Source organism: Mus caroli, chromosome 15 (genome assembly GCF_900094665.2).
Source record: "Mus caroli chromosome 15, CAROLI_EIJ_v1.1, whole genome shotgun sequence".
NCBI classification, from domain to species: domain Eukaryota; kingdom Metazoa; phylum Chordata; class Mammalia; order Rodentia; family Muridae; genus Mus; species Mus caroli.
The window spans coordinates 71,579,152-71,592,593 of NC_034584.1; the positions used below are offsets into that span (position 1 = coordinate 71,579,152).

Sequence of the window (13,442 nt, forward strand, 5' to 3'; positions counted from 1 at the left end):
TTCAGGAAAAATGGATGAAACAATCAACCACCTAACAGAAGGTGGCATGGGACAAAAGGAATGTACAGAAAGTGAAGGGATGCCCGGCACGACAGTCTTCAATGGGGAGCTATGGATGAAGTGAGGGCAAGGGAAGCAGGAAGCCTGGTGGCCTGCCAGGAGTTAGAGGGAGGGTTTGTGTGGTGAGCAGAATAACAGTGACAATCACCAGAACCAAAAATGGCTGCTACTGTCTCACTGACCCTGAGGATGTCAGGTGTGTGTCGAATACTGACAGCACAAGGTCCTGTTTTAAGGTTCCATGTGCCATGGAAATGGCAGGGAGCCTGGGCAGGGAGAGCAGNGAGGGACAACTAATGGCCACTCCTGAAGGCTGCATCTCAAGATTCCTGCAGCCGAGCCAAGCTGGATCCCTGCCATGACACACTGAGCCTGTGTTGTGTCAGCTGACTGGTTCCCTGAGTACCAGATGTGTGACTTCCCTTCACTGTGAACCTGCATCGATGATGTATAACGAGGGAACCGAGTCCTCCACGGCTTCCTGTGCACTCACTCTCTCTCCCTCAGTCAGGCACTCCCTTCGGTCTCTGCCATCTACAGACCACACTGGTACATGGTTGCAACCCATGCCTGTCTGGCCTGGCTGGGCACAGGGGCATTCCTCAGCCATCATGCAAGGCCAAGACTGGCTAGGCTCAGGGGACTCTATACAGGTATTATGTAAGGGCCAGCTGCAGAGGGACAATGAGAGTCAGATCCTCCTACTGTCTGCTGTGGGACTCCCCTTGACTCATGCAAGAGCTTCCAGAAATCTCTCCCCGTGGCAATTGGCCCTGCACCTGTTCCAATGGGGGCCTTCTTGGCCCTTGAGAGTACAGGTTTGGTTAAATACTGCTTTCAGCTTCCTGAAGGCTTCCGTTGCCTTTAGACAAAGTCCCACAGTTTAGTGCTTAATCTGAGTGCTGAACCCAGGGATGCCCAGCAGCACCTTCCAGCGGGAATAGCCTCACATGTGGCTTACTAAGGAACTGGTCTGGAGCACGCTTCCTGACTGTGAGGAATGAGAGAGGGACGAGCAATGGTGGATAAAAGGACACGTTCTCCAGTCCACTGCTCAAGTGATAGGCTAACCCTGCCAGAACCTTCAGAGACTGTCCTCAGAGTTTCCAGTTATGGACATGTGAGGAAGCTCTGTGTGAGTTCACACCGGGGATCAATTCTCCATTCGCCCACATGGCATCTGAGTGGAAGCCCTCACTACCCAGGAGCAAGAGCTTCCGGTCTGCAAACTGATCCCTATCCCTCTGTCCTCCCAAGGAGCCAGCAGTGCTCAGTGAGTCCTTGAGTGCCTGACACCCTGATAAAGGCTCCTCACTGTGTCCCTGTCCATCGGCCCATGTTCCCGGGTGGCCTGCAATAGACTCTCAGTGTCCTGAAGAAGTCCAGAGTCATGGTCACCTTTTAGCCTCTCATCTGAATAACGTGTTTCACTTCTTGGCCAATTGTCACCTGTTTCTTACACTACATTCTTTCTGAGATGTCGCCTGGGCGCCAGGCGCATCAGATATCAAGTGCTGAAGTTTCCCTTGTGCCTGGACCACTGGACTCCTTTCGTGATGACTGTGCATTGAGGGTCTTTGGGTGGAAAGTGAGAGAATGGTGGATGGTTTGAACAAGAACATCCATTGAAGGGAATCAGTTCAGAGGATGGAAAAGAACAACATCCACTCTGGACATGAGGACCCAGATCCAACACCAGGACACTCTACCAGGGCTCTGCCATCAGATTAATTAGGTCCAAATACCTTGACTTCTAATGCCCATCATTACAACTGCAAACTCTCAGGAGACACAATAGATTGACTGAGGTGAGTGGATCTTGGACCAGCCAGCCAGGGGACGAGGAGAGCAATAGATGATAGAGATGTTCCCTGAAGGGAATCTCACGTCAGGTAGAATGTGATTGTGAAATTACTCTATATAGTCACATCCTGAGCTGCAGCCACTCATGCCATCATCCTCAAACGGACAAATAACTTCACAACCTATCAGATTCCCAAAGCCAAAGACCACAGCAATACCCGCAAGATGGTGGAACAGCCACAAACTCTCCTCTCTTTCTGAATCTCAAGGTCAGGTCAGAAAGCCGGGCTCCAAGTTTAGTACAATGTCCGTGTCCGTGTGTGTGTGTGTGTGTGTGAAGCAGAGTCTACAACCTGCAATTGTTGCCTGGTAGACTGTAATGTCAACATTGCAGTTGGTGTTCCTTTCAGGCTGTGGGCAGTGGCATTTGAATGTATTGAACAGTTTCCATCAAAGGCAGCAGTCATTGGGGACCCAGCCACACCCATCTCACTATGTCTAAAACAGCCTAAGTGGAACCTAGATGAAAATACTGAGATATTTGACGTATATTGCTATGACAGTGACCAGCCAACCTTCTGTGGTGAACAAGGAATGAGTGCTATACTTTTCTCTCAGAGTTCCCTGTAAGGTGGCCTCTCAGATTTGTGGATATTTTAATGGTTCTACATCTTGCTGTGGATTTGTTCACTGTCTAACTAAACCCATGTTGATGAAGAAAAGAGACAGAGCAAGGGATTTTGGGGAGACAGAAAAACAGAAATAACTTTAAATTTCATAAATATTACTGGTTCTTTAAATATCAGTGACGTGTGTGTGTGTGTGTGTGTGTGTGTGTGTGTGTGTGTGTGTGTGCTCTCGTGCCAGTGCATGAACATGCCTGGTTGTCTATGTGTGCTCCAGTTGCTTACAGTAGCTGCAGAGATCATAACAGGACGTCAAATCCCCTGAGCTGAAGTTACAGGAGGTTACGACCCACTTGATATGGGTGCTGGGAACTGAACTACCTACCCACCATCAAACAAAGTACAGTCACAAGTCTAAGGTCCAAAGCTGAGTCTTAGTTTGAGTCTTGGCAAGTCCAGGAATCCTTAGGTCTAAGCCATTGCCTCTCCCAAATGTTAAAATATGTTGGTAGCAGTAGTGTGAAAGATCCCATGTCACCTGCTGTTCTTCTCTCAAAAGCTGAGTAGGGATGGCCACCAAGGCCCAAGACGCATGCGTGGAGTGGAACCTGCCCTGATGTAAGAGGACTTGGCCACTGAGGTCCAGAAATCCCCTGCTTCCTAGAGCAAAGCTGAGCTATTCCACGGCCACTAGATTGCCTGAGTTTGTAGATTTGAGACTTCTGTCAACAAGAGGCTCTGTCTCCTCTACTCCAGAAGCCCTAAAGCCACCCAAGGGAGCAGGGGAGTCTGCAGTGGAAGATGCCAGGGGTTCTCAGGTTAGTCAATGCATCATGGGTCTCAACACAGAGCAGGAACCTGAGGCAGAAGGACGCACATAGGCAAGTGTCAACACTGTCTGCCGCCCTCAGCATCAGCTCTGGCCTCATCAACCAACAGGGACAGAGAGGTTTTCCTGAAGTGCACGAGGGTGGGATGGAGGAGTGCTAGGGGACTTTGGGGCTTGGCAGAGCAGGTGGTGCTGGACGTGATCAGGGGAGAGCTCCACAGTTAGTGCTGGTGGGTCTCCCCACCATGAAAGCCCCGCCCAAAATGGCTTGGCCCAAGCAGGATTTGGAATGTTGACCTGAGGTCACTCTTTTGAGTTGGCAAAGTGAGTGTTATTCTGGGAGGCACCCTACACATGCCCATTCCAGTGTGTTGATTGGTCCATGGCTGCCCGGGAGGTGAGACTTTCAGTTTCCATTTCCCAGTTGGGAACATAAGGCCAGAGGCTGCTTGTCCTTGTGACTCAGAGGTGCAGCTGCCAACTGTATCTGCGAAGCCAAGGCCATCTGGGTCCTGTTCAGTAAGTTGAGCCTCTTCGCTCCTCTGCCTCCTCATCCTAACAATGTTACCTCGGGAAAGAGAGATAGCTACCTTATTCTAGGGATGAACTCAGGGAAGGTAGGTGTTTTCCGCAGCCCCGAGTTCAGACAAACTGGCCTTGCAGTTTGTCTGCAAGGTAGGTATTTGGCTGTTTCTCTCCCTCTGCACTTAACACAAGACAGGATGAGCAATCCCTCTGATGGGATCACCAAATGCTCTGGGGCTCAGCTCAGGTGCAGGATGCCTATGATCTGGACAGCAGGCCCCAGACAGAAAACAGATTTATGGGAGTCCCCTGCTTGGGGAAATACAGAAACTGAAGGATGTGGAGGAGAACAGGAGGCTCAGAACCCATCAGTTTTTATGAGCATCCTGATGTTGGACCAGGATTATTGCTGCCAAGACCAGGTTAGGATAAATGTTGACTGGCAGATAAAAGAAGCCCAAAGATTATGTCATGAACTGTCTCTGAGAGTGTCTTTACCATGCCCAGGGCAACTGAAGACTAGGGGCTGTGTTATGCTGAGGAATCTGTGAAAGAGGCTGAGCGGTGGGCCAAGGCCTGCCTCCTTTGGGCCTCTGCTGGCCTTCTGTCCAGTCTGTGGGGATAGAGAAGAGGGAAAGGGGTCCCTGTGAATTCAGAGGGGAAGGGTATCAGCATGGGGGCAGGGAGGGAAATGTGAACGATCATATAAACAGCCCACGACCTGTTTGTCAATCATGAGGTCAATGGTTTGTGTGGACGGGGTGTTAGTCTTCTGTGCCTGTAGAAGCAAAGAATGTTCTAGAAACTTTTGGAGAAGAAGATGGAGAGTGGGAGTAAGAAGAAAATTAAAAAGCAATCACTTTTTTTCCTTAACGAGACTGTATCCTCAGAGGTTGGTGATTCTATGTCCAATAAATATCTCCCAGAGCCCACGTCAGGAGCACCTTAGGCCCAGGAGGACAAGACCAAATTAGTTGGTTCTGGCACAGACACTGGGCTACTCCTGGGACCATGGCAGACACTGGTAGCCCAGAGAAATTGTCCCAGGAAGTCACCATATTTAGTCCTGGTAGGGAATGTAGAAGCCAGCCAGAAAGAGGCAGTGTGAGATTTCATATAGATGGAGAAGGGAGGCCTTTTGTAGGGAGGGAAGAGCCCAGACAAAGCCTAAGACATTGGTTATTGGATAAGGAGAGAGGGGCTGCAGCAGGCTGTGCGTGTTGTCAGGTTAATTAAGCTCAATCAGGGGATTAAGATTAAACCCTGCCTTTGATCATTCGGGTCCCAGATAAAAGACACAAAACATTTATATTTATAATAAGCCTTTAAAGCGTGAGAGTAGGGCACATACCTACCCTCTATGCCATTGTGTCCACTTCCTTATCAATAACCCTAAGTAGCAAGCTGCCATGTTCCATCCGGACCACCCTTAACTCCAATTGGCCAGACCTCATTGCAATGTTTTCATGACTCTCCTACCCCATGGCATCTTCTCCTCTCTCCACCTTCTCTATCCTTCCTTGTGATTCTCCTGACCCCAAGTCTGGGAACTGAAACCCTACATACCTCTCTTCTGCCCAGCGATAGGCTGGCGACATCTTTATTCCATCAATGGTTTTAAATCAAGGAGCAAGGTCACATAGCATCGCTTGTTGCACTTGATAATTCTACGTTCCTAATTCTACGTTCCCTGACACAACCAGGCCCAGCATTCAACTTTACAATGCATAGCAACAGACCAAACCCCAATAGCGGGGGGACTCTCTGTGCTGGGTGCAAGGTCCCGAGCCTGAACCTGGGAGAGAATTACAGATTCTGGGGGAGGAGCTTGGGGCCCTGACCTCTGTCTGGCCTAGTGAAGGAGATGTAAGGGAGCCACCAGAAGAGGCTAGGCTGGGACCCCTGTGCTGCAGTGTTTGGAGAGCATGTGCACAGATGGAGAAGGGAGGCCCCCAGCCTGGGACTTCAGGTGGCCATGAGCAGAGAAGGACAGCATCATCTGCACACCTCCAGGGCCACGTCCACAGAGTCCTTCCTCCAAGAAGGCCCACTGTCTAGCTGTCTAGAAGCAGGACTCAACGAAGGTAGAGAAAGACAAAATGATACATGCTCCTGTGTTTTTGTGGTACTGAGTATCGAACGCATGGCCAAGTGTATGCTTGGCAAGAGCCCTGCCTTGAGTCTTCTCCTCTACAGACTCACAGCGAACTCTAAGACCTATGACTTAGAGACACTTTACCAAAATGTAGTGTCCCTGAGATACCAGCATGGCTACCTGATAGCTGAAGGCTATGACCTGTGACCTGTGAGGCAAAAAGGAAGGGAAATGAAGTTGGGGGGGGGGGACAAGGAAGTAAGGGGAGGGTGAAGCTCGCTCTCCTTCACACCTCTGCCTCATCCCCCAGAAGGCCTCAGCAACCTTCTTCTTGTGCTTGTTGGTCAAGACTGGGTCTCTCAGTCACTGGACTAGTGCCCTCATGTCTGAGAAAAGCAAATTCCAGGTGGAGAACAGTGAGGCAGGGTGGTGGTCCTGGCTTCTGCACATCTGGTATCATCTGGCCTGACATCTGGTGTCATCAGAGCCATTATCCTCTTGAGATGAGGCCGGTAAGTTAACAAGATGCCATCTTCCTGGAAATGGCCTGGCTGCAATGGCTTAATAGAGAAGCCAACCTTTGGGTGTCTGGGCAGGGCACATCATAGCTTTCTTCAAAGGCATGGAAGCAAAGTGTTTCTGTGCTGTTGGTGTCTGCCAGCCCAAAGTTCCAGAGGGGCTCCTTTGAGAAGATGAACCTGTGGTGGCTGTTCTCAGTGTTGGGGAAGGCTCACCATGGAGACCAAGGCAAGAGGCAGATTGGTGAAAGATCAGGGCTATGAGAGGGAGGTCTGGGGGAGTCTAGATGTGTGCTGCACAAAATGTGGGCTAGCCATGTCCATGGAATTTCTCTATCCTTCTGTCTAAAGAGAAAGGAAGCCAAAAAAGGACCCCACCATGGTATATTGTTTTCCCCAAAGCAAGGGAGAGACTTCACTCTTGGTCTCCATTGCAGGGTGGTTCCATAAGATCTTGGGGCTATAACACATGACCTGCAGGGATGCAGTTTGCAAAGGGAAATATTCACAGAGCTCATCACAGGAGACTGGGAGGCCTTAGAGCATGGCTCAGGCGCTAACTTTACCTTTGGATAAGATCTTCTTTGTGCACAACAGGATGTCCTCACAGAGCCAAACAGAGCAAGCAAGCAGGCTTCATGCTTGCCCCCTTTTCTCAGAGACCTCATCTGCATGCAGCCTAGGAGTGCAGCCTAGGAGCTCAGTTGATACTTAGCCATCATTCCTCAAACATAGTTCCCATCCCCAGGGAGCCGCCAGAACCTTCTTCCCATCTCTCGCTTTCATGTGTTGACTTGATTCTTTTTCACAGCTGCGTCCTCAGTTTCTCACGCTCACCTTGGACACCACAGGGCACAGGGGGCACTGCCCTGGCTGGGGTGAGGGAGACAGAATGGAGCTGGGTGATTGATCTCATTAGGAAACAGCTGCAGAGCTCAGGGAAAGACTGGGCCCTGTGAATTGCGTCCTTTAGTCTTGGCAGCCACCCTGGAGGGAGCCACGGAACAACCAGATTCATGGCCACCTGCCTGCCTTTGCTACAGGGGTCCCCACTTTACCCCACTCTGTGCTTCTTCTTCCATACAGTCTGAGCACCTGGCTAGCTTTAAGGAAAACCTCTCAAAGATTCTGTGCCTGGACCAAGGATCCAGAAGCTTTCACCGCCTCTCAAGGTATCCATAGCTCTGTACCTTACCTGTGTGCTGCTCTCAGAATAGTCCTGGCGGCCTCCACAGCAGACAAGGATGAGGCCACCTAGGACCAAAGCCAGTGCTCTGACCCTAGGTCTGTAGGGATCCACTTTGTAGCCCAATCCGGGGCATACGAGGGGCAACCTCCCCTTTACCTTGTCCTCTTTGGTGTGACCAGACGAGCCTGAGGACATGGAAGACAGCAGGCCACGTGGCTTAGTCACAGCTCCCAAAGTCAGCCCAGATCCATGACTGCCCTGCGTTATTTGTGAGAATCTAAAGACCGTAAAGCTTCCATTGAGGAAGAAAGACTTCTCTTGGAATCTGGTCCAAAGAGGGCAATTTGGGGCTCTGTAATCTACATAGAGCCTTGCACTGTGACTATGATACAAAAACAATATCCAGCCTTACTGTGCTCAACATACTCTGATATCAATTCAATTTCCTCGCTGAATGTTCTTCTTGAGGAAAAAAAAACAAAAACAAAAACAAAAAAAGGTCAGAACTGCAAGTCACACATGAGGGTACGGGCACCACAGTGTCTGATATGACAGATGTCTGTGGTGGATGCAAACCAGTGCTGAGTTTTTCCCTCTTCTCTGTGCTCAGTCTTTACTCTCTGTTTGCTCTAAGGTGAAAACAGTTCATTTCCCTGCAAAGTGATGTGGTATCTCCCAGTGCATGACTCATCTTGGCTCCGATCCCACAACACCATAGGGTGAGGGCTCGGACACGGTGTGTCTTTTCCCTCAGCTCTGGATGCTGATGTCTGTATGGAAGGTGAGTTAGGTTGGTTACTGTACTGGCTGGTTTTGTGTGTCAACAAGCTGGAGTTATCACAGAGAGAGGAGCCTCCCTTGAGGAAATGCCTCCATGAGATCCAGCTGTAAGGCATTTTCTCAATNAGTGTTTAATGGAAAAGGGCCCAGCCCACTGTGGGGTGGTGGTCCTGGGTTCTATAAGAAAGGAGGCTGAGGAGCCAGGGGAAGCAAGTCAGTAAGCAGCACCTCTTAGCTCCCCAACTCGCTTCCTGGTCATGATGTGTGCACAGGAATAGAAACCCTGACTAAGTCAGTTATGGTGAGGGCGACAGTCCTGGTGTGCAGAGAGAGCAGGCGCATTGTGCCTTCCCAATACCTCTGCTGGGGGTTTTGCATGAAGAAAGAAGGAAGAGAGGGAGAAGGAAGGGGAGAGAGTGTGAGTCGCTCCACCAGGACTGTGGATTAGGGACCCATGTTTATATGTTTATCATAATTATTTCACTTCCAAGGAGACTTTATCTGTAAATATAGATAACAGGCCTGGCGGCCAGAACACGGGAAGCAAAGAACACAGTTCAGCTGGTGACAACACTGGTGACCAATACATCACCAGCGCTTCATGGGATAAACACTCACGACATGACACTAAGAACCCGATGCCCCCTGGCTCTGAATGCATCCTTCTTTCCTTGTAGAGAGCAGACACACCATCCAGGGAGCCACTGGGTATCTCCAGAACATGGCAAGCAGTGGATACCTGTATAGCCTGCTGGCTGAAGATGGAGCCTGGCAGGCGTTTGTATCCAAGGCCAAGTTGTCCAGGTCACTACTATGGGATGCCCAGCACGGACCTTAACCCCTGCATGACTGGTTCTCTCGGGGAAGGCACACCCACTCCAGACAGTCCCAGTTAATGGCATTAGAGGCACTCCTCAATAGCCCTTGGAAAATATTCTAACACGTTAGTCAGTGGGTCCCAAGGATCCACCTGTCTCTACCTATCCCAGCACTGAGATTATAAAACCATGCCACCCGGGCCAAGCTGTTTTGACTTGGGTTTGAGGGATGGCACTCCGGTTTGCATGCATATGGGGTGAGCACTTCCACAGCTGACTGTCTCCTCAGTCTTAAGATGACTGACACACCATTAAAGACCATAAAACCTATTTAAAATACCTAACATCGCTCACCAAAGGGGAACTTCTGCACAACTCTAGAATCCTTCCTGGGCTGTGATAGTAGAGATCATTGTGGGGTGGATTGCTTTTACACAGCCTGTTTTACATAGACACAAGCCATCTCTCACACACTGTTGACCTCTGCTCTTACAGGGAAAGGGCAGTGGCCCTCCACAAAGCTCTGAGGGAACTGGCAGTGCTCTTGGCCATAGCAGACAGAGGCAGGCTTCAAAGAGGCCTGAAAGGCAGGGAGAAGTTTTTGAAAGTCTTTCCTCACTTGAAAGCACAGCTGGTGGGGCACATCAGTCACCTCCATGCCCTGGCTGACCACGCTGAGAAACTACACAGGGGCTGCACCATCTCCAACGTGGTGGCTGACTCCTTCAGTGCTGCCTCTGACATCCTGGGCATCCTTGGTCTCTTTCTGGCACCTGTGACAGCAGAGGGAAGTCTGGTGCTCTCAGCAACTGGCTTGGGGCTGGGGGTAGCAGCTACTGTGACTAATGTTGCTACTTCAGTCCTGGCGGAAACAATCAAGGTTTTGGATGAAGTTGAAGATGCTCCGACTGGCACAAGTGTGGCTAGGATTGTCAACAAGATCCCTCAGGCTACCAGAGACATCACCAGAGACCTGGAAGCCCTTGAGCAGCACATGAATGCCCTCAGGCTGGTTAGAGCCAACCCTCATTTAGAAGAAGATGCCAGGATCCTTGCCACCACAGGAAGCATCTCTGCCCAACGGGCTGTGCAGGTGCAGGCCAGTCTGGAAGGAACCCCTCTGGCAATGAGCAATGAAGCCCGGATCCAACGTGCCACCACCGCAGGTGCCGCCCTCTGGAGTAACGTGAACAGTCTTGTCAAAGAGTCAAAGCATTTGTACGAAGGGTCTGCATCAGAGTCGGCTGAAGCAGTGAGGAAGCTGGCTCGAGAGCTGGAGGAGAAGCTAGAGCGGCTCATGGAATTCTACAAGACGATCTGATCAGGCCCCAGTCAGTCACCCCATCCCCAAGACATGCAGAGGTCAGGAGAGAGGACCTGGACAGAGGAGAGCAAGACTGCAGTCAGGTCCGAGGGACCGAGTGTACAGGCCTGCTGCTGAACACAGCACAATCAGGTGAGAAACCCACCCCCCCACCCCCGGTGCCTGAGACGAGGGACCAAAGGATGTGCTGTAAGAGGGACTGGGAAGATTGAACTCTGGACTAAACATGGAAGAAGCCAGTTAAGAGGACTAAAAAGCCCTCCCCAGCTGAGCAAACAAGACCCCACAAAAGGCAAACCAGAGAGAAAGGTGTGTGCTCTGTAAACACATCATGAGCCCCATCCCTGTGCTTTAGAGCCTCTGCTTCTCCCCAGCTCCCCAGCCCACACCCATCCTCAGGCATGTCATGGTCCCCTAAATAAACCGTTTCTGTTGTTCCTCACCATGTGTCTGACTCGGTTCTTTGTCCTGGGGCATGAGAACCTGGAAACATCAACAGGGGTCCTTGAGACGCTCAGATTGCCTGTAACCACTGGCAGCCAGCCTGGGGCCTTTACAAGAGCACCAGATGCAGTACTGCCCCCTCCCATGGAAGCTCTAGGACACCATGGCAAAGCTCTCTCGGGAGGTTCCATGTCTGTGCGGATGGGCATTCCTCCCCTCCCACCTTTCTCTTCGATGTTTTGTTCCTGTGGATTATGGAGCCCGGATGGACAGTGTGCCTGAACCCCCTCCTCCACCCCTGGGGCACTAACTGAAAAACACAAGAACTGACAGCAAGGCCCAAGTCTAGGATCAGAGCCAGCTGCTCATTACCACTGTCAACACAGAAACACAACTCTCAGCTCAAAGGGGATAAGACAGAACTTATTTTGGAGCCAATCGGGAGTTTTCACAGACCCGGAAGGCAGATTTAGGTTGTCCCGAAGTCCGTGTTCCAACATAGTAACTAACCATTTCATGGTGCTTTTGTAGTAAGGGAACAAGGCATGTTATCAATCAGAGCCCTTTTCTGATACACTTGTGGAGACATCAGAGACAGTTACAGCCAAGCAGAGGTAAATCCCAGCTACAGGCCTCAGATGCCAGCTGATGACATGGTTAGCTTGTGGCTGGTGAACCTAGGGGTCTGATAAATTAATACATCACAAAGAAATAAAAGAAGATGGAAAGCTAGGATCAGGGATTTTGCATGAGCACACAAATCAAGTCAGNACGTTTATTAAGACGAGTATCTTGCATGCAGTTTGCGGGACAAATGAATGCCATCAAGAGGAAGTTAATAAATTAATATGATAGAAAGGAATCACAGGATGTTTAAATGCACGGTAGACCAAAAACAGAAGCACTGGGACTGAAAACCACAGTCCTTAGCAGGGACATCCAAAAGCCCTGACCCCGGGCCATTATATGCTTGCCAAAAAAGTTCCTGGTTTCACACATGGAGACATATTTCTTCTGTGTAGATCGATCAGGGTCTCTGAAAAGCCCAAGAATGTCCTTCCCCACCAGGACCGACCTCTCATAAATGACTAATTTTTCAATTAATGTTATTGTACGGTAACATTTCAGAGGAGTGGGTGATACATTTTGTTTTATATAAAGAAGTAACACNATTAAAGTTATGACACACACACACAAAGTTAATAGATCACAAAAGATTTTTATCTGTTAGTCTCTGGATGTTAAGGTCAATTCAGAGGTAGCAAGGAATGGCTATTCAGGGCAATAAAGATGATCAGAAACAACGGTAATTAGGCTCTTGATCTGCAACACTCCAACCTCTCCAGTTATTGACGTTCTAATCAGCTTATGAGCCTCTTGGGAAGCTCAGTAGGGGATCCCTTCTGGAAACTGTTATCTGCACCATCCACATTTGTTCCTGAACTCTGAGTCAAGGTCTCTGCACCAAGAAGCCAGGTGAGGGCACAGGCAATGGCTTGTGTATGGAAGAGGGACCGGGCCCAGGAGAGCTGGGAAGTGATCCACAGAGTCCCACAGTCAGTGCAGCTGAGACCACAGAGGTGCATCCAGCAATGAGAGGTCACTCCTCTGACGCTAATGAGGGCTCTACTGATTGTGGTGCCAGAGAGTAGTCTGGGGTGTCCTCTGGGTCCTCAGCTGCTCATCAGGGGTGACTCTCACTTGCCTTTATGGGCTGAGATACCAGTCCAGAGCTTACCTCTGCTTGCAATTCCGGTGCACACCTGGAACAGAACATACTGCTAAGGACCACTGTGTTCCATCTACCTCCACCAGAAAAGATTCTCCCATAACTAGATAATTCTGCCTGTGCTCACAGCTACTCTAAAAAGGAAGGAGTCTTAGGCATTGGCCCAGGTCACAGGTTCAGCAGCCTAGAGATGAATTTGCATCTGGTCATAACCCTGAATCCGGTTAGGTTTTCCCTTCCTCATCCCCAAGCAAAAGAAAGTGCAGGAAACCCCATGGGACCACCAAGGAGTTCAACTTAGTTCCAGACTGCCTCATATATTGCTAGGGAACCTCGGAGGGAATGTGGCTGTTCTGGGTGCCCTCTGGGGATGGAGGATTTGAAGACTATAAACGGGGTGAAAAATAGCATGGTGGCACACGTGGCCTTGTGAGACTCCAGGAACCCAGAGTTTGGACCAATTCTTTCACTGAGTATGTGTCTATATGCCAGGTTCCATGGGGGAAACTGAGGCCCAGAAAAGACTGAAGGAAGCTAAGTAGGTGGATGTCAAGCCTTCACCCCTGACCTTAGAGAGCCTCTCTTCCATCTGTGGGGCTGTAGAAGGGAGGCAGAGGGTGTTCTAAGTGTCTGGGTGGGAACAACTGTCAGTGTGGGGACAGGAAGGAGGGGCACAGTCCTGTGACCGGAGCTGTTGTGTGT

General features: G+C 50.1%; 1 protein-coding gene across 5 annotated transcripts; it reads left to right on the plus strand.

Annotated features, from left to right (window-relative positions):
* Window positions 1–3,755: 3,755 nt before the first annotated feature.
* On the plus strand, window positions 3,756–11,009 carry LOC110310875 (apolipoprotein L3-like). 5 transcript variants are annotated; one of them, XM_021184013.1, is made up of 5 exons: window positions 3,756–3,837; window positions 7,543–7,628; window positions 8,280–8,426; window positions 9,103–9,229; window positions 9,739–11,009. In XM_021184013.1, exons 3-5 carry the CDS (start codon window positions 8,420–8,422, stop codon window positions 10,562–10,564), a joined length of 960 nt encoding a protein of 319 aa, XP_021039672.1. In that variant the 5' UTR covers window positions 3,756–3,837; window positions 7,543–7,628; window positions 8,280–8,419; the 3' UTR covers window positions 10,565–11,009. The 5 variants fall into 5 exon arrangements, with proteins under 5 accessions (XP_021039672.1, XP_021039673.1, XP_021039676.1 ...); XM_021184017.2 differs by lacking the exon at window positions 3,756–3,837 and adding an exon at window positions 3,849–3,993; XM_021184015.1 differs by lacking the exon at window positions 3,756–3,837 and adding an exon at window positions 3,849–3,935.
* The last annotated feature ends 2,433 nt before the right edge of the window (window positions 11,010–13,442 follow it).